Source organism: Nerophis ophidion, linkage group LG10, assembly GCF_033978795.1.
Source record: "Nerophis ophidion isolate RoL-2023_Sa linkage group LG10, RoL_Noph_v1.0, whole genome shotgun sequence".
Classification (NCBI taxonomy): Eukaryota; Metazoa; Chordata; class Actinopteri; order Syngnathiformes; family Syngnathidae; genus Nerophis; species Nerophis ophidion.
The window spans coordinates 24,028,890-24,053,494 of NC_084620.1; the positions used below are offsets into that span (position 1 = coordinate 24,028,890).

The 24,605-nt window shown below is 41.8% G+C and overlaps 2 protein-coding genes across 3 annotated transcripts; both read right to left on the reverse strand.

Moving 5' to 3' along the window:
* Positions 1 to 1,127: 1,127 nt before the first annotated feature.
* LOC133560463 (tetratricopeptide repeat protein 39B) lies at positions 1,128 to 12,247 on the reverse strand. Its single transcript, XM_061913002.1, has 19 exons — positions 12,091 to 12,247; positions 11,285 to 11,319; positions 11,100 to 11,204; positions 10,892 to 11,023; positions 10,747 to 10,817; positions 10,586 to 10,653; positions 10,460 to 10,524; positions 10,289 to 10,394; positions 10,132 to 10,197; positions 9,951 to 10,059; positions 4,905 to 4,972; positions 4,774 to 4,833; positions 4,555 to 4,716; positions 4,397 to 4,488; positions 4,210 to 4,330; positions 4,010 to 4,121; positions 3,820 to 3,937; positions 3,624 to 3,740; positions 1,128 to 3,557 (listed from the first exon to the last, which is right to left on the reverse strand). Exons 1-19 carry the CDS (start codon positions 12,148 to 12,150, stop codon positions 3,455 to 3,457), a joined length of 1,770 nt encoding a protein of 589 aa, XP_061768986.1. The 5' UTR covers positions 12,151 to 12,247; the 3' UTR covers positions 1,128 to 3,454.
* A 167-nt stretch (positions 12,248 to 12,414) lies between these two features.
* On the reverse strand, positions 12,415 to 21,351 carry LOC133560464 (trichohyalin-like). Of its 2 annotated transcripts, none has more exons than XM_061913004.1 (12): positions 21,194 to 21,351; positions 20,702 to 20,786; positions 20,570 to 20,634; positions 20,356 to 20,491; positions 16,637 to 17,152; positions 16,212 to 16,544; positions 14,168 to 16,093; positions 14,019 to 14,098; positions 13,248 to 13,944; positions 13,070 to 13,171; positions 12,745 to 12,982; positions 12,415 to 12,663 (listed from the first exon to the last, which is right to left on the reverse strand). In XM_061913004.1, exons 2-12 carry the CDS (start codon positions 20,783 to 20,785, stop codon positions 12,656 to 12,658), a joined length of 4,185 nt encoding a protein of 1,394 aa, XP_061768988.1. In that variant the 5' UTR covers position 20,786; positions 21,194 to 21,351; the 3' UTR covers positions 12,415 to 12,655. The 2 variants fall into 2 exon arrangements, with proteins under 2 accessions (XP_061768988.1, XP_061768987.1); XM_061913003.1 differs by having other exon boundaries at positions 14,019 to 14,104.
* Positions 21,352 to 24,605: the final 3,254 nt, after the last annotated feature.

Sequence of the window (24,605 nt, forward strand, 5' to 3'; positions counted from 1 at the left end):
AGTCCAAAAACATGGCACACAGAAAATGTATACCGGACAACACAAAAAGGGACTGAGATTATTTTTTTAATCTAATTTTATAAATATGCATTTCGAGGGACAGCACAACAAAACAATGTATAATTTTATTTAAAAATCCTGATGAAAAGATATGACATTGAGTAACCTGATGTTTTTATTTTCTATGTTGTACGTTATGAAATACAAATATAGTCGTACCTCAATTTACGAGTACCGAGCATCCTAAAGAGAGGGTTCAGAAAGAAACTTTAAAATGGCCTGTAAAATATAATCTATGTTACATTTTGACCAAATAACCACCTTTATAGGTTATGTAGATGACAAAGAAGTGTTTTAAATGAAGAAAAATATCTTTGGCAAAACCTGTCACCGGGTCATGTATTGTTTTTTGTTTGTTTTCATTGTCCTGTTTAAAGTCTAATTGTGTTTAAGCATTTCTCCTTTTGTTTACTTTCTGGCAAAGAGGGTGCTGATTAATCTCACCTGCTCTTGATTGCTAGTCAGAGGGCTTTGTATATCGACATCACCATGCCCAAGTCGCAGGTCCATTGTTCATCACTGGTGACACGAATGTTTGGAGGCAGCCTGTTGAGACATTTAGGTTTTTTTCCATGTCTTCTTTGTTTTAATGCTACGCTAAGTTTACCTTCAGCTCGCTGCGTGCTTCTAGCGGCACAAACTCTTTGAACGCACCACTCTTATGGGAATTGAGATGCAAAAGTGAAACCTGTACATAACTTCTCCAATGCTGCGAGACACATTTAATATGTTTATCTGTCTTGTATCACTTCATCCTTGTTCCAAAATATGGGTGCTGTGTGGCAATACTTAGAGGTGTGCTTTGATGACATTATGACGTATGTGTTGAGTGAGGTGAAGTTAGGTTTACTGCTATCCTATGAACCATTTTGAATTTTTGATAGGTGTGTAAGTAGTTTTAGACATTCTTATATGATTTAAGCTACCTTAGCATTTAACTTTGGCAACTATATTAATTTTATAATAACATTTATGATGTGTTTAAAACTTCAAACTTTACAAAAGCACAGTGGACCCTGTGCATCATCCCCACTGTGATGCTGCTAGACAGATGATTGAGAAGCACAAAATGTTGGACGTGAATTTAATAAGACATTTCAGACATTTAATAACATCCAGAGACACAGAAGGACTGAAAAAATGAGCATAAATAAAAAAGAAGGTGCCTTTTCTGTCCATTCATGCATAAAGCTGAAAAAATATGGCTTTTAGTATCTATTGCACACTTTGAAACATCACAGCAGCTCCCTGCACATTTGCAGTTTAGCATTTGCAACCCTGAAACTTGACGGATTTTTAAATGAATTAATACATTTCTACACTTAGAAAACATGCTTTTTTCCCCTCGCAGAAAACACATCATTCAATCTTTTGCGGTAATCCAATATTTGACAATACAGGTAAAATGTACAGTATACATGTTTCCCCGCACACACTTTTTTGCACGTTACTACTTGTTAATGCTTCACTGACCATGATTGCTATGCATTGAGATGTCCCAAATGGTTCGATGGTCTTTAAATGCAACAAGTAAAAGTGACGCTTGTAGAGCTTAATAATCCATCTGTTTATTTATGGAGAGAAAACTTTGTCTTTTTTGCAACCAAACAAAAATGGGTTTGCAAAAAATAGAATATAACAAACTGCAACCAAAAAATGTAATTCAAATTAAGAAAATATATACTCTATATTCTTTCAAACAAAACTTTTGGTTGCAAATATTTTTTTTGCGGATAAAAAGATTTTTTTTGGTTGCAAAATTATTTTTTCGGTTGCAACAAAACTTTAGTCTTGTAGGCCACACCTCTTCTGAACAATATTTTGAATGCTTTTTTTTTTTTAATTGGTCAGTACCATCCATCCCTTGTCTTTGGTATTTTTTTCCTCCAAATGATTTGCAACCAAAAAAAGATTTGCAACCCAAATTAAATGCAAACGTTTTTGTTTTTTTTATTATTTAAAAAAATGTTTATTTTTTTAATTCTAAATACATTTTTGGGGGTTGCAAACCCTTTTTTTGTACGTTGCATAAAAAGACACAATCAATCTATTTTCATTCATAATCTCAAATTATCAAGTAATAGTAAAGAGTACCTGTGCATTTATACTTTAAAATGAATGTGTGTGACATATTTAGGGCATTAAACTTTCATTGTGAGCTGTACGTCAACAATATACATTTTTATGGGCGTCTCACTTGTTCACAGACTTTCGCCATTTGTGAAAACTGAGAATCGACTGTAAAACATTCTATATTTGCTTCTTTTGTACAACATTTCAATGAAACCACGTTAGATTTAGTTTTTTTTAAAAATGAGAGCAGTTTACTATGAGCTTACTTTTGCGGTTTAGCACCCACTTAGGAAACAGAATGAGTTGAGCGTCACAACTGACTCAGCAAAATGTAATAAACAATTGCCAAACAATGTGAAAAAAACAACAACATTAAAAACATTAGTTTTTTTTAGTTACAGCATTAGCTTGGTGGTTGATAGCATTCGCAGCTAATGCTTCATTTTGTGAATAAATCAATTAATTCATCAATGAATGAATGGCATTAGTGAGTTAAATAAAAGGGGCCTTTCCCACCAAATTCATGGGATTTTAATATTGGATCCTAAGTTTAATTTATTAGAATCCATCCATTTCCTACTGCTTGTGTAAATACTCCACAAATCTGCTTTTTTCTCTTGGTCCAACGTTTCACAGACCACCCCTACAGTTTTTTTTTTTTTAGGTCATTAGCTCTCAGAAAAACAAAAATGTTCCTATTGCTGCTCTACTCCGGTATAAATACGCAAAAAACGAAGTAAAAACTTCCTGGGAGCCACCAAGCTCATCATATGCTATTTCCACATCATATACAACAAGATTCCAATATTTGAACTCTATACCATATATCCAAAAAGTTATAAATAGGAAAATACCCCTTTTAAGGAACAAACAAATTAATACATTAATGAACAAACATATTGATACATTAATGAACAAAAGAATGAATGATGGAGTGTTTCAAGGAACATACAATCAGGTGATTTTTGTCTGGTTGGCTTTTTAAGGCTTTCAATGCACCCAAAATAAGAATCTAAACTTTGGTCATTTTTAAATAAGGCCAAACAATAACAATATTACAAATAATATTAACAGAGGAAATCCTACATAAAGAGGTAGAAGGATGAAAGAAAAGACACTTTTGAAGTAAAAAAAGGTACAAAGTGCTTGCTGTTACCGTGGAGACTAAACTGGACAGACTGTTCCTAGGTGCAGCCATAATGTGACATGGCTGCTAATCAAATCAAAGTATGTGTGTGATTGATGAACAGCACAGGAAGAAAAGACAACAAAAACATACAGACACACACACGCACACCTTGGCAACTGTGGGCGGTGACTATTATGGGGTGGCGGCAGCAGCAGGTGAGCCTTTGAGACTGTGGAGGGCAGCGTGGATCCTGAAGTGCAGTCTGGACTCCATAGAGTAGTCCTTGTATTTAGTCCTGACAACAACCACCAAAATAACAACATCAACTTACGGCCACACAACAGAAGTTTCCTGAACTTACTTGGCGTTTTCCATGAAGACGGCGGCCTTGCTCACATCACCTTGTTTCTGGTAGAGCAGACCCAGCTCGTACAGCGTGAAGGGAACCAGGTAATGATCGTAGCGGATGCGACTTTCACTGCAAGGACACTTCCTCTTAACCTGACTTCTCTTGTTGACCGTGGGTTTGTGTGTGTGTGTGTGTGTGTGCGCGCTACCTGGTCAGGACCTGTGTGAAGCAGAGTTCTGCCTGCAGAGGGCGGTCCAGATGTTTGAGACAAAGACCCTTCAGCATCTGGACCAGACAGCTGTCATCCATGTGGAACTCTGACACCTCTGAGGAGTGCGGGGGGGGCAAGAGGTCAGGACAGTGAAATCCAGCAGGGAGAACTCACCCAGGTCACTCACGGGAGTCACGTTTGAGCTGCTCCTCCGCCGTCTCTATGGTAACCAGTAGCGCCTCAGTGTAGTCCGCCCTCCTTCCCACGATGGCGAAGCCGTTCCAAACATACATCATCTCCTGCAAGGGGGAAGGGAGGGCGAGCCACCAACATGTGAACACAGGCACTTGACGTGTCGTCTCAAAGGAAGTCAAGCGTGTTTCCTACCAGAGCAGGAAGCACCAGCGGGACTGGCGTAGCGGCCTTGTAGCGGCGAGACTTCCTCACTGCAAACTTCTCTGTGGGGATGGACTTCCCTGCGAGGCGCTGCTTGAGCCCCTCTACCTGCCTACGCACACGCACACACGAGTCAGCCAAACCTGTTCCCGGTTCAATACGTGCGATCGGCACGCACCTGAAGAGCTCCACTATGTCCTCGCCGCTATTCTTCAGGTCATCCGCTGACATCATGCTGAGGATGGCGGCCTTCTGGTACACGTAGATGGCCTGCGAGAGGGAAATCGACACAAGCCAGCGTGTCTCCCTGCTGTATACCGAAAACTCGCATCTCACCTTGGACCAGCGGCTCTCACGACACAACATGTCGGCGTAGCGATACGCCTGTAGCCAGTCCTGCTGGTATGAGTGCGTCCACATGAGCTCCCAGTAGCACAAGTGGTGGATCTGCTTCCACTCTTGCTGGCTGCTCACACACTCCTTGTACCCCACGCACGCCTGCAACACAAAAACACGTCAGCCCCTTATTGCGTCCACCTTTCAAGAGTCCAGGACCTTCTCCAAGTGTCCTCGCAGCGCGGCCAGCCGAGCTGAGTAGAACTGGATGATGGAGCCCTGGAAGAGGTCACGTGCACGTCAGCCAAAGTGCGCAGTTGGTTGTCGCACGAGGAGCATGGATGTCTTACTTTAGGGTACTTGTGAAGGTAAGGCTCCAGCAAAGCCTCCGCCTCCACCAGGTTTCCCTCGCCGCTTCCTGTACAATATTTTAGTCTCACACCAAGTCAACACGCACACTCAGAAATACATAAAAGCGTGTACTGTATGCACATTACATGTACAAAAGTATGCATACACACAGTATACTTTTGTATGTGTATACAGTGGAACTTCGATATACCAACCCCTCTATATGACTCAGTTTGCGAATCATGTCTTTGTGTACAAATGCAACATTTATTCATGTTGTGTACCGCCTGCAGGCAAAAAGCAGGGTGTAGTATTTTTAGGGAGGCTGAGCCCTCAAGGCTTGGAATTGGGGTTTAAATCACCAAAAATTATTCTCAGGCACGGCCATCGCTGCTGCTCACTGCTTCCCTCACCTCCCAGGGGGTGAGGGTGATGGGTCAAATGCAGAGGATAATCTCACCACACCTAGTGTGTGTGTGAAAATCATTGGTACTTTAACTTTAACGTCACTTGCTGCCCAGTACAGTACCTACTCGTCACTTCTCAGCGTGTGTGTTTTCTTGCCTTTTGACAAGTTTTGTGTATTTTGCTAACTCAATATTAATCCTCAACGTGGAATGAAGGAGGGAATCGCCGTGGAGTTAAAAAAAAAAAAAAAAAAAAGACTATTTGCAGGCAGTACAGTAATGCCGCTCAAGCAGGGATTTATACCGTTATGACTTTATCGATACGAATATCGAAATTCCTTATCAATACCGGTATTCATCGGTACAACGTTTAAGATGTGGAAATAAAGATGTAAAAAAAAACATTTTCTATTAGCATTTTTATTGGCAGTGTTTCTATTCATTACAACTACAATCAGTATATACTCTGTATAAAAATAGTAGTAATAAAACAATAAATAATAAAGTAAAACAATATTATTGGAGGGTATTCATGTTCATTTACAGACCTTTAACATGATATCTCCTGTCAACTATACAATATAAATCAACACAATCAATTATCATGGTAAGTGGGTGTGCATTTCCTAGGAATTGTTATTCATTCGAAACTTGTCAGGCACAACACTTTACCTTACTAGCCTATATAAATTAACTATTTATAAATACACGTCAGTAGGCTAAATTAACCTTTTCAACATGCAATTCATGTTTATGAAGCACACAGACCTATTTGAGGGACAGACTGAAAGCAATCGACATATGTGTCTGTGTCATGTGTGTATTATATAAATAAAAAGACCACTTTTTTGTGTCGATTAATATTGGCCTGTGGATTACTGGATCGCTTAGAGCAGAAGTGTCAAAAGTACGGCCCGCGGGCTGTGTGAGGCCCGCAAACAGGTTTAAACCGGCCTGCAAGATGAGTGTGCCAAGTGTAAAAATGAGCTGCAATATTTTTATGAAAGAAACTGCTGTTGTAAATGTGTCCACTGGATGTCGCAATAGCAATTCAAGTGTGATTTACGTCACACATCACACTGTTTAAGATGAAGTGTAAACTGACTATAAGCGCCCTCCGGATTGGCTGCCGCTACTCCAATCAGCGCAGGTGCAAGCAATCAGCTGCTCCTGTTGTGGCTGACAGCAGACTGACGCTGTAGCGACACACAATACCTTCTTTCAGTATACAATATACAGAGTCTAAGTTTATTGTGTTCTTCATGGTGTTTTGGAAACTGTTCAATTTTTTCCCTCCCAAATTTCAACTAACTTGAAGTGTTTTGCCAAGAGGATTAGTTGTAATATTTACATTTTGAGAATGTGCTTGTTATTTTTTTGGTAAAAGTAAAACAAAAATAATTTCATGATTTTATCAGTCAAGTCCTAGGGGGAATAGATTTTCCTCCATGCGGCCTCTTGGCTAAAATGAGTTTGACACCCCTGGCTTAGAGGATGGCCGGGTTGATAAAGCACGCTGTAGTGGCGTTCACTTCAATCTGGCACTAACTCGTTATCATTTCTAACTGGAAAATTTACTGACAAAATTAAAATTGCAAAAGTTGTACCAATTCATAAGAATGAAGACATACACCAGTTCACTAACTACAGACCAGTTTCATTACTTCCACAATTCTCCAAAATCATGGAAAAACTATTCAATAGCTGATTAGATAAATTTATCAACAAAAGTGGGACGCTCGTGGAGAATCAATTTGGATTTAGAGCAAATATCTCAACATCAATAGCATTAATCAAAATAACAGAGGAAATTACCAATGCAATTGACGGTAAAGAATGTGCAGCCGCAGTATTCATGGATTCAACAAAAGCATTTGACACAATTATTCATGATATTTCAATACAAAAACTAGAACGATATGGCATCCGAGGTTTGGTATTGAACTGGGTAAGAAGCTATTTAACCAACAGGAAGCAGTACATATGTGAAGATGGGTGAAAATATGTCAACACGGTTGGATATATCTTGTGGTGTACCCCAGGGATCAATACTGGGACCAAGATTGTTTAATCTTTATATAAACGACATTTGTAAAGTTACAAAGGACTTAAAGTTAGTTTTATTTGCAGACAACACAACTGCTTTCTGTTCAGGAGAGAACACACAGAAGATAATACAAATAATAACGGAAGAAATGAACAAATTAAAAAAAATGGTTTGATAAAAACAGACTCTTTGAATCTCAGTAAAACTAAAATAATGCTATTTGGTAACAGTAGAAAAGAGCAGCAGACACGAATACAAATGGACGGCGTATTATTATTTATTTTAATCTTCTATTCTTTTCTTTGTACCACAGCAAGTTGTAATTGTAATGAGAGTGAACTTTTCAGAAAATATGCCAAAGCAGACTTATTTCACAGCGGAGGAGAAGCGATACCTCTCATTTAGCAGGGCTTCTTCCGAGGCCCCTCCAACCGATCCCTACCTTCTCTCCCACTGTCTGTTTGCTCCTCTCGTGTCAGGTCACTTTCACTAATGTTAACGTAAGTGTTTTTTCCTTTTTTAAATGTTTATTATTGTCACAATATGATTGTTAAAGTTAGATATTTTTGTTATTTCTGATCAATAGTGAGGGCACCAAATGGATTTCAGTGTGTACGTGCGTGTTGACAGAACAGCTCAGAGGACAGCTGCTTGTTGTATTAGTTTGTTAATGAAGAGAAACTTGATCCATCACCCCCTTGTTATGTTTGTTTAATATGAAGAACTGTATCTTTAGTTTGTGTTCCAAGTGTAATAGTCTTCACTAAAATATGGACTTCTGTCAAGGCGGGCACCCATTATTTATATTGAAATTGTTTCTAATGGATACATTTTTGCTTCACTATATGAACTTTTCTATTTACAAACCCTGTTTAAGAACCAATTACAGTGAGTTCGTAAATCGAGGTTCCACTGTATATATACACACACGTTTATAAATATAATATAAGTGCATGTATATATATATATATATATATATATATATATACATATATATATATTAGGGTGTAACGGTACACAAAAATTTCGGTTCGGTACGTACCTCGGTTTAGAGGTCACGGTTTGGTTAATTTTCGGTACAGTAAGAAAACAACAAAATATAAATTTTGGTTATTTATTTACCAAATTTGTAAACAATGGCATAACATAAATATACACACAGGGTCCATTGCCAGGATTAATGTGGTCAACATATATAAAATAAAAACTAAATAAGATAAGGCTCAGAATGGTTTCTTAACAAAACCTTTCTACATATAAAGTGATTGATTGAGACTTTTATTAGTACATTGCACAGTACAGTACATCCATCCATTTTCTACCGCTTATTCCCTTTTTGGGGTCGCGGGGGGCGCTGGCGCCTATCTCAGCTACAATCGGGCGGAAGGCGGGGTACACCCTGGACAAGTCGCCTCCTCATCACAGCAGTACAGTACATATTCTGTACAATTGGTAACACCCCAATAAGTTTTTTAACTTGTTTAAGTCGGGGTCCACGTTAATCAACATTAAACTGCCTCAAGCTGTTGTTCGGATTAAATAAAATGACAACATTTTTCTTGTACATATAAAAAGTGCAACATTAAACCGTTTCAAGTCAACTCAGCCTCAGATTAACTTCCCCCTCCCCCAGCCTGGCTAACTTGGCAGTAAGAGGATATATGGGTTCATTGTTCTTCCACCATAGAAGTGGGTCAAAATCTAGTTTTTAATGCAAAATGGACTTAAATCCGCTGCTATAAAAAAATGTGTTATTGCTTTAGCCCTGCCTGACTCGCCGAGAAGAGGCTGCTTGAATGCGGGGCTGACGCTTCAAATGGGTTAGCACGTGTTATGAGAGTAGCGTATGTGTGTGTGGCCCTTTAATATGTGACAGCATGTGGGGTGATTGTGTGGCCGAGCGAGGTGAGGGAGCGGTAGCGAGTGCGGGGAGTGGCTAGTGTTTTGTTGGATTGGCTGTGTGTAAGACCTCAATAAAGCCATGATTTGCAACTAATTGTCAGACTCTTCATTTACCCTGGAGTCCGGAGCTGTGGAGACCCACTGCCGAGTAGAGTGAAGGGTGTAGCCCCCGAGAATACATCAGCCCTGGAGGAGTGTCTCTCCTGCGCTTCTTGACTACGGTCAGGTAGCCGGAAGCAGGAAAGGTGCAACACATGTTTGACGTGTTGTCAGAGCAGCTGCTGAACAATCACGGCAAACCTCCGTCCTCCATTGGTGTATCGCGCAGCCAAAGTGTTCCCAAATGGAGATCTTAACAAGGCAGGAGGGTCTTCCAGCTCTGGCTTTTACATATTGTCCTAGCCCGGTCGCTGCTAGCATGTGTACTCGTTCGGCACACCTCCGAACCAAACCGAAACCCCCGTACCGAAACGGTTCAATACAAATACACGTACCGTTACACCATTAATATATATATATATATATATATATATATATATATATATATATATATGTATATATATATACACACACACATACATATATATATATACAGTATATAAAAAATACATGTATACTATAAATAAAATGTAATATGCTATGTATATGTATTATACTATATACATACATACATACATATACACACGTACCCAGGACCAGGCAGACATAAGTGTGGTAGAAGAGCAGTGTGAGGGTACACAGAATGGAGCGCAAACCACAGATGGACGTTCCGTCTCTCAGTTGGGACAACCCAAAGTTCTGTTGGAATATTTGTGTCTTGTCAGTTTTCTACACACACGTGCACGTGACCATTAGTGCATGCCAACTTGCCCTGTTTCCAGAGAAGCCCATGAACTCCAGTAATCTCAGGATCCTCTGCGGCAGAAGTGACAACATCTGATGGACAACACATTTTACTTTGACAACACCATCAAAAACAACAACAGTGATGCTTTTCACATCATTCTTGCTCTGGAAAAACACCCACCAGGTTGAAAGAGCCAATACCCAGCTTGACTCCGCCTTCAAACTGCCTGAGTGAATCTGATTGGCCACTTAGGTCCTGAGCAACGTTCAGCACGTTGAGACAGTCCCTGAGACAGGAAGTCAGACACTATGAAAACATGACAGAGAAGAAAAAGAAGAGAAAGACACTAACTTGTAAATTTGGTAGCTGGTTCTTATCTTGATGCCACCTTTGATGAAACTGATCATGTTCTCGTCCTGTAAAAAAAGAAGATTATTGTGATGTGACGGCGGCGTCTTGGCGGCGGCATCACGTCACCTGCACGAAGGTCAGCGTGGCTTTTTGCAGCAAACACTCGGCATAGCAGAGCTCAGCGTGCATCTCCTCTGAGGATGAAAAGAAGACGCCATCGCTTAACATGGGATCAGCTGAGGAGGGTGATGGGGGGCAGGGACTGTGGACGTGGCTTGTGCATATACCTTCCTGGAAGTGGGACTGCTTGCTGATCAGACCGGCCAGGGAACCAACCATTGAGGTCTTCTTGCGAAATCTGAATGCAACACAGTGCAAGGTTCACAGTGCCCCCCCCACAAGGTTACCGTAAATGTGTGTGGTCAATCTGACCTTTGACAAGTGTGTAACGCCTCCTTGATTGTCGCCATGGCGATTTGGATGTCTGTGTGCTCAAAAGTCATGGCGGCCTGCATCACCAAGATGCTGCTGTAGCCTAATGCGTGGTACATGCTGTCTCGCCACCTACACATGTACATGCACACACGTTATACAGTAGACTGACACAGCAGTATGATGGCTGCCCCGTTGCCATGGTTACCATGGCTTCAGGAGGTTCAAAGCTTCTGAGAACTTGTCGTTGAGGACCAAGTTGAGGGCACATTGAGTCTCCTGGATGGCAGACTGTAGGTCCATGTGACAGGCCCTGCATGCATACACACACACACACACGCTGAAGTGATGGCCGTGCACACAGGAAGTGATAGTGTGTGGAGTGTTACTTACGCAGGAATGTGGTCGTAAGCATCCTCAAAACAATCCTGCACAGAAGTACGCTGGTGTCAGTCACCTTGGTGACTTAATTGTTACTGTGAGTGTGTGTGCATTCCCAGGAAAGCTAATTATAGCAATCACTTGCATAACAGCTCCAACACACACCCTGGCAATGACCTCTGACCTTAAAATCTTACCATGGTCAATCTTAATTGCTGGACACATACTCCTTTTACACTTTCCTGCTGTGGGACGCATTCCCTAAATTCCAGACTACTGCTGCTAAACCTGCCGTCTCAGCACATCCACGCAGACACAAAGGACGCTCACAGCACCGCAAACATGGCGGACTGAGGCTCAGGAGCGCTGGTCAAAAAGAGAGGAAATAGGATCTACGTGTGCGGCCTGCTAGGGTATCAGGTGTCCATCAATTAGTCAGGCCGGTTCTGTGGGATATCATCTTTAAAGACCCAAGACCTGCCCAGAAACTTCCTTTAGGACCTGGCCGTGATAGAGGCAAAAAGGTGAGTGACAGTACCAGCCAAAAAAATCGGAGTGTGGGGACTACAGCTGCCCAGGTGGGTAAATTGTGATTTGTTTCCCCCATAATTCCTATTGGCGCCCCTATCTATGGGGATTTTTTGGGTGACAACACAGAATTCCAATGACACTCGAACTCCACATCTCCTTTAAGGACCTCTGCATCTTCCAAAGCAAGACAAAAATCCAGCCAAGGAATGATAAACCAGGAAGTGTGGGGGTGTCGTGACAAAGCGGACGCAGAAAACGAAGAAATATTCTCGTCGATCAAGTCTTACCTCGTCCTCGGCGTGCGCTCCGTTGTCTTCGTGGACCATGTCCGTTCTCCCGCCCTCCATCACGTCCGCAGATAGACACACTTGCGGTTTAGTCTGCTCCTCCAGCAGCTCATTTCTATTTGAGTGCGCGCGCGACTTCCGTGTACGTTTCACACTCAGACACGCCCCCTCCTTTTTTACACACCCACTTGTTTTTTCCCCCTCCCTCTCGTTCAGTTCCAAAACGTTAAATAAAAAGATTTTTACTTATCCCAAAATTTGAAATAAATTAAAATAAAAAAAAAAAAAAAGTCTATAATGTGAATAAAAGTCATTACATGCAAGTCAGGTGTCCATCAAAGCTTTTTATTTATTTGCTGAAGACTGACTTAGTTCTGTGGAAGGAAACAGTGACACGCAGTCATCAGTTATCACAACCCATGTCTATTATAAGAAGAAACAAAAAACAACCGAATAAAAACGCATTCAAGTAAAATCAAGAATAAAATCTCACTGTACAAAACTACGAAAAGATGTCGGTCCCTGAGCTGAGGTGTCAGTCAAAGAGGAAAAGACGGTTGTTGGTTCAGTCCACTGCAAAAGAGATAAGTCACTATTAGTGACAGCGACAACAATGTCACTGTTCATTCTGACATCAAAATTATAATAAGAAACCTGAAAGTGTCTCCTTTTTCTGGACCTCCTCTTCCTCGCCCCCCACCGGCTTCTGTTCAAGCCCAGCCCCCTCATCACAGCACACTGCCTTCTCACGCTCCTTTTCCTCCAGCAGCGAGCGCAAGAAAGTGGCGCTGACCACCTCCTGGTCCTCGCCAAGGAGGAAGGCATTTTTAAAGCGGTTGTACAGCATGGCTGCCTTGTCCATGATGTCCAGGTTGGCGCGGTAAAAGCGCATCTGCAGGCGAAGCGGCAAAAAAGGACAAACTGGGCTGAGCGTTGCGGCCCAGCGCATCTAGGTTATATAAGTAGAGTGTGTACATACCTTCCTCAGAGTGGACACAAGCTCGCTGTGTCTCTGGACGTGTTGAGATGTCACATAGATGCCACTGAGCTGATCCAACGCTGCCAGACACTTGCTGACGTCCTGATGGGACAAATGTAATCAGTGTGTGTGTGTGTGTGTGTCTGCAAGAGTGAGTGAGAGAGATAGCGCATCTTACTGGATTGTCACCCTTGAGAGAAATGCGTATGTCTCCATGGATTCTGTGCAGAGTTGAATCAATTAGTGTCAAGTTGGAGTTGTTTTTCTGCTGCTGACTATCCTCTGCCGCATCCCCGCTTGACACGCCACTCTGCATGGCGACGTGTGTGGTTTGTTTATGGCTTCTCCCGCCACTGTGCTGCTTGGCAAGTTTTGACGCTGCATTGCCATCCTTTTCACTGGTGGCCATCTTGTCCCCCTTTTTAATTTCTTCGAGGTTGTTCTTCGCATCATCACGCAGTTTGCTCTTCCCTTCCTGGTCACCGCCGCCGTTCCTTGCACTCTTGTCATTTGTCGTTAGTCGCTCAGGTTTCCTGGACTCCTTTGAGCTTCTTTGCAGCTTGGTGTCGTCGGCCTTCAGCATCTTCTTCCTCTGCTCCTCTTGTAGCGTAGCTCCGCCCAACATCGTCTTTACTTGAACCTTTGTCGTTGCTTTCACAATTTTTCCAATCAACTTCTTCTCGTCTGCCTGTGTCTTTTCTTTAACTTTGCTGTCATCGCTTTGGGTGGCCGACTTCTTTGACTGTGTTGCTTCTTGGTTTTTCTTTGCTTCCTTCACAAGTGGTTGGCTTCCTCTGACTTTCAAACCTTTCTTCCTCATGCTGGACTCTTTGAGCATTTTGTGACTTCTGGCCGTCGTCTTGGTTCTGGACTTCCTGTGAAGACAGGAAGTAGAAGTGTCATTGCTGCTCCTGTGCCATAGTGAAAGCATGTGTGGTGTTGGTCTCACGTGATGCTCTTGGGGGAGCTTTCCTTTATCAGACCTCGTAAAGATTTAAGCAAGCTCTCCCTCTTGGCAGCCAGACGCTGCTGTCGCTAGAAGAGACACCATTTTAAGGTCATGACATCATTGCACATCCACTGAAGAAAAAGACTTACCTCCTCATCCACATGCCCTTTCTTTGCTCCATCTTTCTCCGCATCAGTTGTCCTTCCTCTTTCCCTTGTGTCCTTATCTTTCCTGGACTTCCTTCTGGCTTCTCTCCTGTCCTCTGTTGCCTTTTCCTTTCTCCTCTTTTTCTTCTCTTCTGCTGCCTCCTGTTCTTTCCTCCTTTTCTTGCTGCCACCCTCCTCACTTTTCCTCCTGCTTTGCTTCTCAGCGGTTATCGCCTCCTCTGCCTTTGCTACAAGACTTCCTTCCTGCTGGATCTCCTCTTTTCTCTTCCTCTCAACTCGTCTTCTCGTCGAATCCTCTGCCAGCACCTTCTGTTCCTCCTGTACTTGCTTCTTTGGCTCTTGTAAGTCCTTCGTTTTGTCCTTTCTCTTTCCCTCAGCCCCTTTGCTTACTGTTGACTCCTCTCCTTGTTTCTTCTGTTCCTCCTCTCCTTGCTTTCTTTCCTCCTCTTTTCTCTTCCTTTTAACTCCTTTACTTGTCGTTGACTTTGTCTCCAGGTCTTTATGTTTCTCCTCTAGTTGGTTCTTCTGTTTCTCATCTGTCTTCTTTTTTACTCCCTTGCTCATTGATGACTCCTCCTCCAGCGTATTTTGCTTCTCCTCTAGTAGTTGTGTCTTCTCCTCTGGGATCTTTTCTGGTTGATTCCTTTCCCCTTCTGACGTTTTTTTCTTCTCAGTCTCCTTATCCTCATTTTTCTTCCTCTCAGCTCCTCTTCTCGTTATTGACTTCTCTTCAGGCACCATCTTTTCCTCGAGCCGCCGGTTCGCCTCTCCTTGAGGTATCTTCTCTTCTCCCGACTCAATCTCCTCTTTTTTTCTCTTTCTTTTAGCTCCTCTTTTCCCTGTTAACTCTTCGGCATTTTCAAGCAGCTGCTTCTCCTCCCCCGGCTGAATCTTCTCTATAAGGTCCTTCTGCTGCTCCTCTATTTTCTTCTTTGTTTTTGTGCTCATTGGTGACTTCTCCTCCAACTCTTTCTGGTTCTCCTCTCCTTGCCACATTTTCTCCTGCTCTTCCCCTGGTATCTTGCCTGGTGGCTTTTTCTTCTCCTCTTGTTCTTGAGTATTGCTCTTTACTAAACTCCTCACTGGTGACTCTTTCTCAAGCTCCTTTTGTTTCTTCCCTCCTATTCGCATCTTCTCCTGAGTCTCCCTCTGCTCCTCATCTGGCATCTTGTTGGGTTGATCCTCCTCCTGTGTCAACCTCTTTACTACACTGCTCATTAGTGACTCTTCTTCCAAATAATTTTGTTTCTCCTCTCCTATTTGCATCTTCTCTTGCGTCTCCCTCTGCTCCTCATCTGGCAATTTGTCTGGTTGCTTCTCCTCTTCTTCCTCCTGCGTAAACCTTTTTACTAAACTGCTCATTGGAGACTCCTTCACTAGCTTCTTCTGGTTCTCCTCTCCTAGTTGTGTGCTCTCCTCTATCTCCTTCTGCTCCTCCTCTGGCATCTTGTCTGGTTGCTTACTTTCCTCCTCTAATGCTTTCTTCTTCTCCATCTCCTCGTCCTCATTTCTCCTCCGCTCAACTTCTTTTTCCGTTATTGGCTCCTCGGTTATCATCTTTGATTTCTCCTCGAGCTGCTGGTTCTCCTCTGGCATTTCAACTAGTTGCTTCTTTTCCTCTTCCAGCGGCTCTTTTGTTTTCTTCCTGTTAGCTCCCCTTCTATCCGTTGACTCCTCTGCCTCTTGCATTTGCTGCTTCTCCTTCTCTGGCCATGTCTTCTCCCTCAGGTCCATCGCCTGCTCCTCCACTGGCATCTTGTGTAGTTGCTTATTTTTCTGCTCTTGCTCAGTCTCCTCCTGTGCATCAATGCAGATGCTACTGGGAGTCAGTGTGGTAGCAGTCTGGGATATGTGGTTGTGTGTTTCGCACAAGGGGTCGATTTGAGAGATGAGTGGTACGTCAGTGTTCTGATAGACAACATGCAAAGAAGGAGACAATGAAACCAAACCCAAAGGTTTCTGGGATTGGTGAATGATATTTATGGAGGGATAAAACATGTGAAACAAATATTGATGTTTTGACTACCTGGCTCTTCTCCACGACGAAGGCTTTACTTCTCCCTCGTCTCCGCCCCACTGCAGCGGCACCATCATTTGGTTTGGAAGTTTTCTGGGGAATGTGAATGACTTCTGCTGGCAATTGTGCAGTTGAAGGGGACCAAGATTTTCTTGGAAGTTTTGTCCTCCCTGCCCTTTTGATTAAAGTGCTCACGGGCTCGTTTGCAGTGTCTGTGAGTCTGGTTGCAGGGCCACTAGAACTGCGACTCTTTTTACATTTGACCATGCACGAGTTAAGGTCCTCCATGCTTGCATCATGCCCTTCACTCATAGGCACACCGCTTGTCTGGTTGTCTGCACCCTGACAGAGCCACACAGGAGACAAGAGTTAAAACTAAATCAATACAATTATGAGTAGACATAGCAGTAGAGAACATTCCTAGCTCTTCCAACCTGTTCCACAACGATTTTCTCTTTAGAGGGTTTTCTTGACCTTCCTCGTCTCCTCCCCTCTGCAGAAGCGGCACCTTTTGGACTAGAAGCCTCTTGGGGAAGATCATGGGTTGGTGTTTGTGCAGCTGATCTGGATGAAGATCTTCTTGGAACATCTTCAGCTTTGCTCAAGGTGGCTTCTTGGTGGTTCTTTGAAGTGCTAATACGAAGACTCATTTGAGCTGGGACACATTCTGCTGCGCACGCCATCAGTTCCACTGTGCTAGCAGCAGGCAGACTTTCAATCTTTGAAGTAGCTTCCGAAGGTGAAGTTTCAACATCACACTCTGGTTTCACAGCAGTGCTCTTAGCATCCACATTTAAATTTGCACGTGAAGTTCTACCACTTGAAGTTGCTTTAGTGCTAGTACGACTTGTGAAGGTACGTTTGGAAGGTGTACTTCTGGCAGCAGAGGTTGTTTTAGAAGCAGCAGCTGATTTTGCAAGAGTGTTTTTTGACATTGCCTTGGCTGTAATCTGAGAACACAAATCACAAAGAAAAGTTGTAATTAACTGGAAAGAGGGCAGTATACCTACGAGTTCCCGCATTGGATTATCATCTATTAGATCACCAGGTTTTCAGGAACACAAAATTTTGGTTGTGATTGTTATTGTCTTGCACACAAGACATGTTTTCATCCACAAGCAGTAATAATATTACTGTTAACATGTTATTAAGTATATTGTATGATTTTGACTTTTTGTCAGCTCAAGATAAGCGTATTAAGGTTTGGTGTACACTTTGTGCTGGCAACAACATTGGGGAAGGGGTAGTGGTCGGCGCGCCTCCTGCGGGAAGGGAGTGTGTGTTGCTCGGCTTCAAAGCCCAGCTGGCAGGTGAGTAGATTGCCCAGCTGGGAAGGGTTGTCTAATCACCTGTCGCCTTTATCAGCAGCGTCCGAGGCCATGAGGGGGAAAAAGAGAGCAGATGACAAACACGCACACGCTGGAGAGACACACACTCGAAAGAAGCTGGAGAGACTGAAAAGTCGCAGAGCAGTGCACTGTCGCTGTGTGTAAACGAAAATAAAAAATTGTTCAAACAAGTCCAGTGCGAGACTGTCAGTGTCAAGGGTACCCACGGCAGAGGAACAGCTACAAACATGTAACTAATGAAGTCACTTGTAATGTAACATAGTTACTTTTGAAATACAGTGAACTAAGTTACTGATTACTGTCTGCCACTGCTGGAGAGTGACTGGTCAAAATAATAAACAAGGAGCACTTGACTTGCTCCATATCAAATGTATTTCTTTAAAATACTTAAAAGACTTACTGAAATTAGACAACATACAAAATAGGCAAAGAGCTGCCTGAACTTGAGACCCTTGACACGGCATGGCGTAGTGGGTAGAGCGGCCGTGCCAAAAACCTGAGGGTTGCAGGTTCGCTTCCCACCTATGGACATCCAAATTGCTGCCGTTGTGTCCTCGGGCAGGACACTTCACCCTTTGCCCCCGGTGCCGCTCACACTGGTGAATGAATGATGAATGAATGATTGGTGGTGGTCGGAGGGGCCGTAGGCGCAAACTGGCAGCCACGCTTCCGTCAGTCTACCCCAGGGCAGCTGTGGCTACTAATGTAGCTTACCACCACCAGGCGTGAATGAATGATGGGTTCCCACTTCACTGTGAGCGCTTTGAGTATCTAACAATAGAAAAGCGCGATATAAATCTAATCCATTACTATTATTATTATTTATGCAGTTAACACAAATCTCTGAAAAGGAAAGAACGTGTTAAAATACTGATAAAAATAAAATCAAAATATTTTATGAGTAATGAAATAAGAGTACATTGTTGCTTAATATTGAACCTGATCTGTTTTTGTAGAGTTTAGCTAACATCAAGTTGGGGAGTTGTAGCTTTTATTTCCTGACTTGAAGTCAAAAATATGTCATTTTCAAAATTTCTCTGTGGCCCTGAGGTCTTCGACAACAACTAATTCGCTTCTTCTGGTTCTCCGTTTGACTTGATGTAATCTTTAGAGTTGGCAATCAAAGTTATTTGGAATTGTGTATTGCTTCCTTAAGTCCTGTGTTTCTGTAGCGATGTCAGTGTTTAACAGATGCTCATTCATGTAGACAAGTGGTCTCAAACATGCAGCTGACAGTCTTGTAGCCAAAAGTTGAAGGGGAACTGCACTTTTTTGGGAATTCTGCCTATTGTTCACAATCATTATGAAAGACATGACAAAGGATGTTGTTGTTTTTTTTTTGCATTCTAAATAATAAATAAATGCGTTTAAGTTTGCTTACAATGGAGCCTATGGAAGCCGTGCAGTTCCGCCTGTAAAGCCCTTAAAAAAACACCCAAACACCTCCATTAGGGTTTTTTTCTGCATGATCTAAGTATATATGGAATGTAGTAACAGGCAAATTTATAACAACACTTAATGTTTATGCATTTTTATCAACTTGAGCATAGGCGGCGCATTAATTTAAAAAACGCATCACAAAGGTAACTGGAAGTCTAGCATCTGTGCTGCAAGCATGCTGTAAGACTGGAAACCCTCCTAGCCACAGGAGTGATCCTCACCCTCAGCATGCTTTTTCCTCGTTTTTGTTGGTTTGTGAAATGTTAATTCTGCCGGACAGGAATGTACATATCAATGTTGTTGACATTTACATCTACCTGTAGATTTCAGAAAGTTGGCCATCTGTTTCTCTGTTGAAGCAACATTGTTTTGTTCTCTTCCTGGTATCACTCAAATGGCAAACAGCATGTGTGTAATGTGTAGCCCAGTCACAATTATATTGTTTAATCATGAGTTCTTCTCCAAATTATCAGACCTGCACATTATTTTTGATATGGGATCGGATCCTTTATTATTTTGCATGTTTAAAACATTTTTCTTCCAACCCACACATTTTTTTCCAATTTAATTCCTAACGTGATTTGTTAGTTTTTTCATGTCATCATGCTGTTAATCAGTTTTTGTTGTCCAAATCCTTACTACTTATATAGCTCTCCTTGAACTTTTGAGTTAGCTTTCCTTGAACGTTTGAGTGTTCTTTCCTTGTGTAAATGAAAATGACTATAATCTAATTTAGTTGGATGGTTCTGGGCTCTCTTCCGTGAACTCCTGCTTTACGTTTGTGGATCCTGGGCGTATTCTGCTCATTCCGACCATAGGTAGTCAACACCTTTGAATCTTGTGCAATTAGCTTCTCTTGCTAGTGATTATAGATAATTGTAAATTGTTTTTGTTTTTTTAAATAAGTTAGTACCTCATGCCAGACAGCTTGTGGTATCAACGAACAGAGCTGTATTTATGGTTGAGGTCTGGTTGGTAAAAATGCAAAAACTGTCCAAACTTTCAAAATTGGTGCAAAACTATTAGTAAAAAGTTACCGCCACTGTTCCCATCATGCCAGACACATACAAATCCCACAAACTTTTGCCATGTGAATAGTGAGCATGCACAACAACCACTTTATATTTAGCTAGGGTTCAATTTAACATGTATGTCTTTGCATGAGCTAACAGGCTTAATCCGCAGACACGGGACGGGGGTCCCAATTGGCTTTTTAATAACTGCAAAATTACCGTAATTTGGAACTGGCAATCTGATAAAATTGTTTTGTGTGTCAAAAGTTTTCAGATTCAGGTTACTATATTCTGTTTAATAAAGGAATATTGTGTGCAAAAAGCTTGGTGAATATTAAGAGACACACTGACTTTTGATTTACTTCCGACTCCTGGAGTGTTCTGAATCTCCCACATCCCCTCAGTGAAGCCTTTGATGCGGACGCCACTGCCATACTTTAACTTGTTACCAGAAAACGGGACTATGTTTTCTTGGGGGATGTGACCTCTGGAAAACACAACAACAGTTCATTTAATTGACCATACTGCATACAAGATTTGGTGTCACTATGTAGTGCACACGTACATCTGATGAGTCCCAAAAAAGAAGACAGGAACACGCTTTTTGTGTGCATCATCTGACTTACAGACCTGTAGCGGGAATGAGAGGAAAACATGAACATAAAGTGATTCCCAGTTTGGTGAATTGGTGTGTTACCCTGGCAGGCCAGTGAGGAAAGCCCTTCATCTTGGCGAACACAAGGTCTCCTGGTTTAAAACCGTGACACATTTTGCCTGGCATCCTGTACAAAAAGGTTGCACACGATTATTAGTCTCAATATGTTGGTTTGTAAAAATGACACACAAACAACCAGACATGCATACAAACATGACTGTGTCACATGGCCATTGTTGGTCGTCTTGCTAACCAAAATAACATTTCTGACTGTAGCTCGAGTAAACGAAGCAGGCGGAAAGTGACAACTAGGACATGTCATGTCGGAAAATTGTTACACATTAAACATGCAATTCGCCATTATTTGGCGTTTAGCAGCAGGATGCCGCATTGTTTACAAATACTAGCACGCTAACGACAATGCTAATATGAGCTAACTGGTGACGACTCTTCTCTCCTGTAGTATTTGAGTGTCCGCTACGAGTCATTTTCAGTATCCTAAGAAATACGTATATGTAAGAAGACAAGACTCACCTTATAGAACGTTATTATCGCTGCTAAATAAGAAGAAAGCGCTTAACTTCCCCAGCTTTTGCAGCTCCACCGGAAGCTTAGCGGTTACGACGCTGCTGTCACGTGACGCTCCTCTTCCCGCCGGCATCCGCGCGTCTTCTTCTTCTGTTTTTTGTTTTATTATTATTGGCAATTGGGATGTAACTTCCGTTGCGCATTACCGCCACCCTTTGAAATGGAGTGTAGATAGAGATCCTAATAAACCCATTCTTAATTATTTTCTTCTATATATATCCCAGTTATCATACTTATACTTTCATATTTACCGACGGTTTTCACAATTTCATCCAAATATATTTACTTTAAATTGGTTATCTGGGGTGCATTCATTATCTACCACCAACTGAGGATGGATGGATGGATGGACATCACCTTCCATGTTAACCCTTGTGGCACTAATAATGCCACATTATTATTTACCAGTTTATTTACCAAAACTATACCTTCACCCTAACCATCATTTAAACTTCAATATTTTAAAGATCTTTTGTTTTTTTTCCCTATTAAAATATGATCTCTTTACCCTCACCGGGTGTGTCTAAACTTTTCCACCAAGGGCTGCATACTGAAAGTCACAGCACGCAGGGCCCATTTTAACATTTTTTATTTGGAAATCATGCTAAAAATAGTAGGGCTTTCAAGTTATTATTTTATAATTCAGATTATTCACACTTTGGAATTTGGTATAATAACGATTACTCATAGCGGATTACTCGCTTACGTAATTAAAATTGTTTAAGAAGAGACCCCAATATTTGTAGGCTACACCAGTGATTCTCAACCTTTATTCAGTGATGTACCCCCCGTGAACATTTTTTTAAATTCAACTACCTCCTAATCAGAACAAAGCATATGTGACGTATAGAAGGTGCCTTATCTGTCTGTGAGAAGGAGAGACAACAAAGAGTGGGAAACACATGTAGTGTAATGCCAGCAGCTAAAAGCAACTGCGTGAGAATGTATACTTGAATATCACGATGTAGTCATTTTCTATATTGCACAGAGACAAACCCGCGGTATATCGAGTAAATCAATATATCGCCCAGCCTTAGTCGCAGCTATGCATTATGGGTTCATGGCAGCCAAATTTGTACTCCACTGCATTCTGGGTGAAGTCTTACTCATTGCGCTTCAATCTTTTCATTTCATAGCCAATATAATTATCTAGGAAATGTTTCTAGAAAACTCTCTGTATAAAACTTCATTGTGCAGAATTTAAACAAGGCACTACTCACTAAGGTTTTGCTTTTCTCTAAAATATATATAAAGCATTTTTTGGGGGGCTTTCACCGAACCCTGCAATATGTGTAGTATATTGAATTATTGGCTCTGCGATGAGGTGGCGACTTGTCCAGGGTGTATTGGCTTCCGACCGAATACAGCTGTAATAGGCTACAAAGCGACCCCAAAAGGGACAAGCGGTAGGAAATGGATGTATGGATATTGATTTATTGCATCTGTGATGTCACAACCTTCCTTATTATTAATTAATAAGTGGCCATTGCATCATCCTTATAATTTTTCAGCAAACATTCTAAATTACGGCCTGGTAATTAACATTGGCAGCTATTGCATCATAGCTTATAGATGTTCAGCAAACATTTTAAGTTCCAATTTGCTACTAATTAACATGAGCATTGATTGCATCATACCTTATAGCTGTTTAGCCTACCATTATATGCAATCAGTTGTTTTGTTCCCTAATTTGAGTGTACATAAATGAAGGCGTGTGTTGCTGTGCCTGACCTGGACATGATCTGGAATGGACCTGGTTTTAAGAAACCTTAAAAGAATCTAATTTCATTGACAACAACCTGGTTTGGTGAAGATAATCTTTTTTTTTTTTTAAAAACAAAATTTTCTTGAACAAAAAAGAAACTAAAATACAATTAAAAACAGTTACATAGAAACTTGTAATTAATGAAAATGAGTCAAATTAACGGTTAAAAGTTAGTACCATTATTGGGCCAGCCTGTGCGTCACGGAAAGTATCCCTTGCAGACTGCATTGATTTATATTGTAGGAACCAGAATATTAATAACAGAAGGAAACAACCCTTTTGTGTGAATGAGTGTGAATGGGAAGGGAGGGTTTTTGGGTTGGTGCACTAACTGTAACTTCTGTTTTTTTTATGTTGATTTAATAATAAAAAATAAAAAAACAGTAAAAGTCATATGAAAATTTCATAATGTTGCATCCCTTTAGTCGTTGCATTCCATGAAGCGCTATGAGGAAATGACGACTGAAGATGAGTTCACCTCGCTGTTAGTTCAGAATTTGCTACATTCCCTTTTCAATTCGTGAGACTATCAATTTTCCGTCTTTTGTTACTTTTTTTTTTTTTTTTACATGAAATGCTAATTAGTTTCATGCAGTGGAGAAGTCCATCCAGCCATTTTCTACCGCTTATTCCCTTCTGGGGTCGCGGGGGGCGCTGGCGCCTATCTCAGCTACAATCGGGCGGAAGGTGGCGTACACCCTGGACAAGTCGCCACCTCATCGCAGGGCCAACACAGATAGACAGACAACATTCACACTCACATTCACACACTCGGGCCAATTTAGTGTTGCCAATCAACCTATCCCCATGTGCATGTGTTTGGAAGTGGGAGGAAGACGGAGTACCCGGAGGGAACCGACGCATTCACGGGGGAGAACATGCAAACTCCACACAGAAAGATCCCGAGCCTGGGATTGAACCAAGGACTGCAGGACCTTCGTATTGTGAGGCAGACGCACTAACCCCTCTTCCACCGTGAAGCCCGCAGTGGAGAAGTGTTTTGCCAAATTTAAAGGCATTGAACTGGACTATTGTGTTAGAAGGCGTTTTTCCTCTTGTCGCGGTGACATCCAGTCAATGGGCTGGATAAACCTGGATGAATGCGGATATTCACAGGCAGTTTGTAACATTGTTTTGCACTTCCACCTCTAAAAGCAGAAATACTAGATGCAGAAAAAACATGCATATATTGATCTTTTTGTTTACACATGCAGGATATTTATTGGTTTTACGTACACTATGTTCCAAAAGTATGTGGCCACCTGCCTTGACTCACATATGAACTTGAAGTGCCATCCCATTCCTAACCAATAGGGTTCAATATGATGTCAGTCCACCTTTTGCAGCTATTACAGCTTCAACTCTTCCGGGAAGGCTGTCCACAAGGTTGCAGAGTGTGTTTATAGGAGTTTTCCGCCATTCTTCCAAAAGCGCATTGGTGAGGTCACACACCAGGCCTGGCTCTAAGTCTCCATTCTAATTCATCCCAAAGGTGTTCTATCGCAGTGCTTCTCAACCTTTTTTCAGTGATGTACCCCCCGTGAATTTTTTTTTAATTCAAGTGCCCCGTAATCAGAGCAAAGCAGTTTTGGT

Bases quoted from the DNA above. Each gene is read 5' to 3' on its own strand.
- LOC133560463 (XM_061913002.1), bottom strand. From the start codon at position 12,150: ATGGAGGGCGGGAGAACGGACATGGTCCACGAAGACAACGGAGCGCAC. The intron at 10,525-10,585 runs GTGACGTGATGC...CTTTTTTTACAG, and splicing joins CCACGCTGACCTTCGTGCAG to GACGAGAACATGATCAGTTT. The intron at 4,834-4,904 runs GTAAGACATCCA...GACCTCTTCCAG, and splicing joins ACCTTCACAAGTACCCTAAA to GGCTCCATCATCCAGTTCTA.
- LOC133560464 (XM_061913003.1), bottom strand. From the start codon at position 20,785: ATGCCAGGCAAAATGTGTCACGGTTTTAAACCAGGAGACCTTGTGTTC. The intron at 20,635-20,701 runs GTAACACACCAA...TTCCCGCTACAG, and splicing joins TTCCTCACTGGCCTGCCAGG to GTCTGTAAGTCAGATGATGC. The intron at 14,105-14,167 runs GTAAGTCTTTTT...TGTCTCTTCTAG, and splicing joins AAGGGCATGTGGATGAGGAG to CGACAGCAGCGTCTGGCTGC.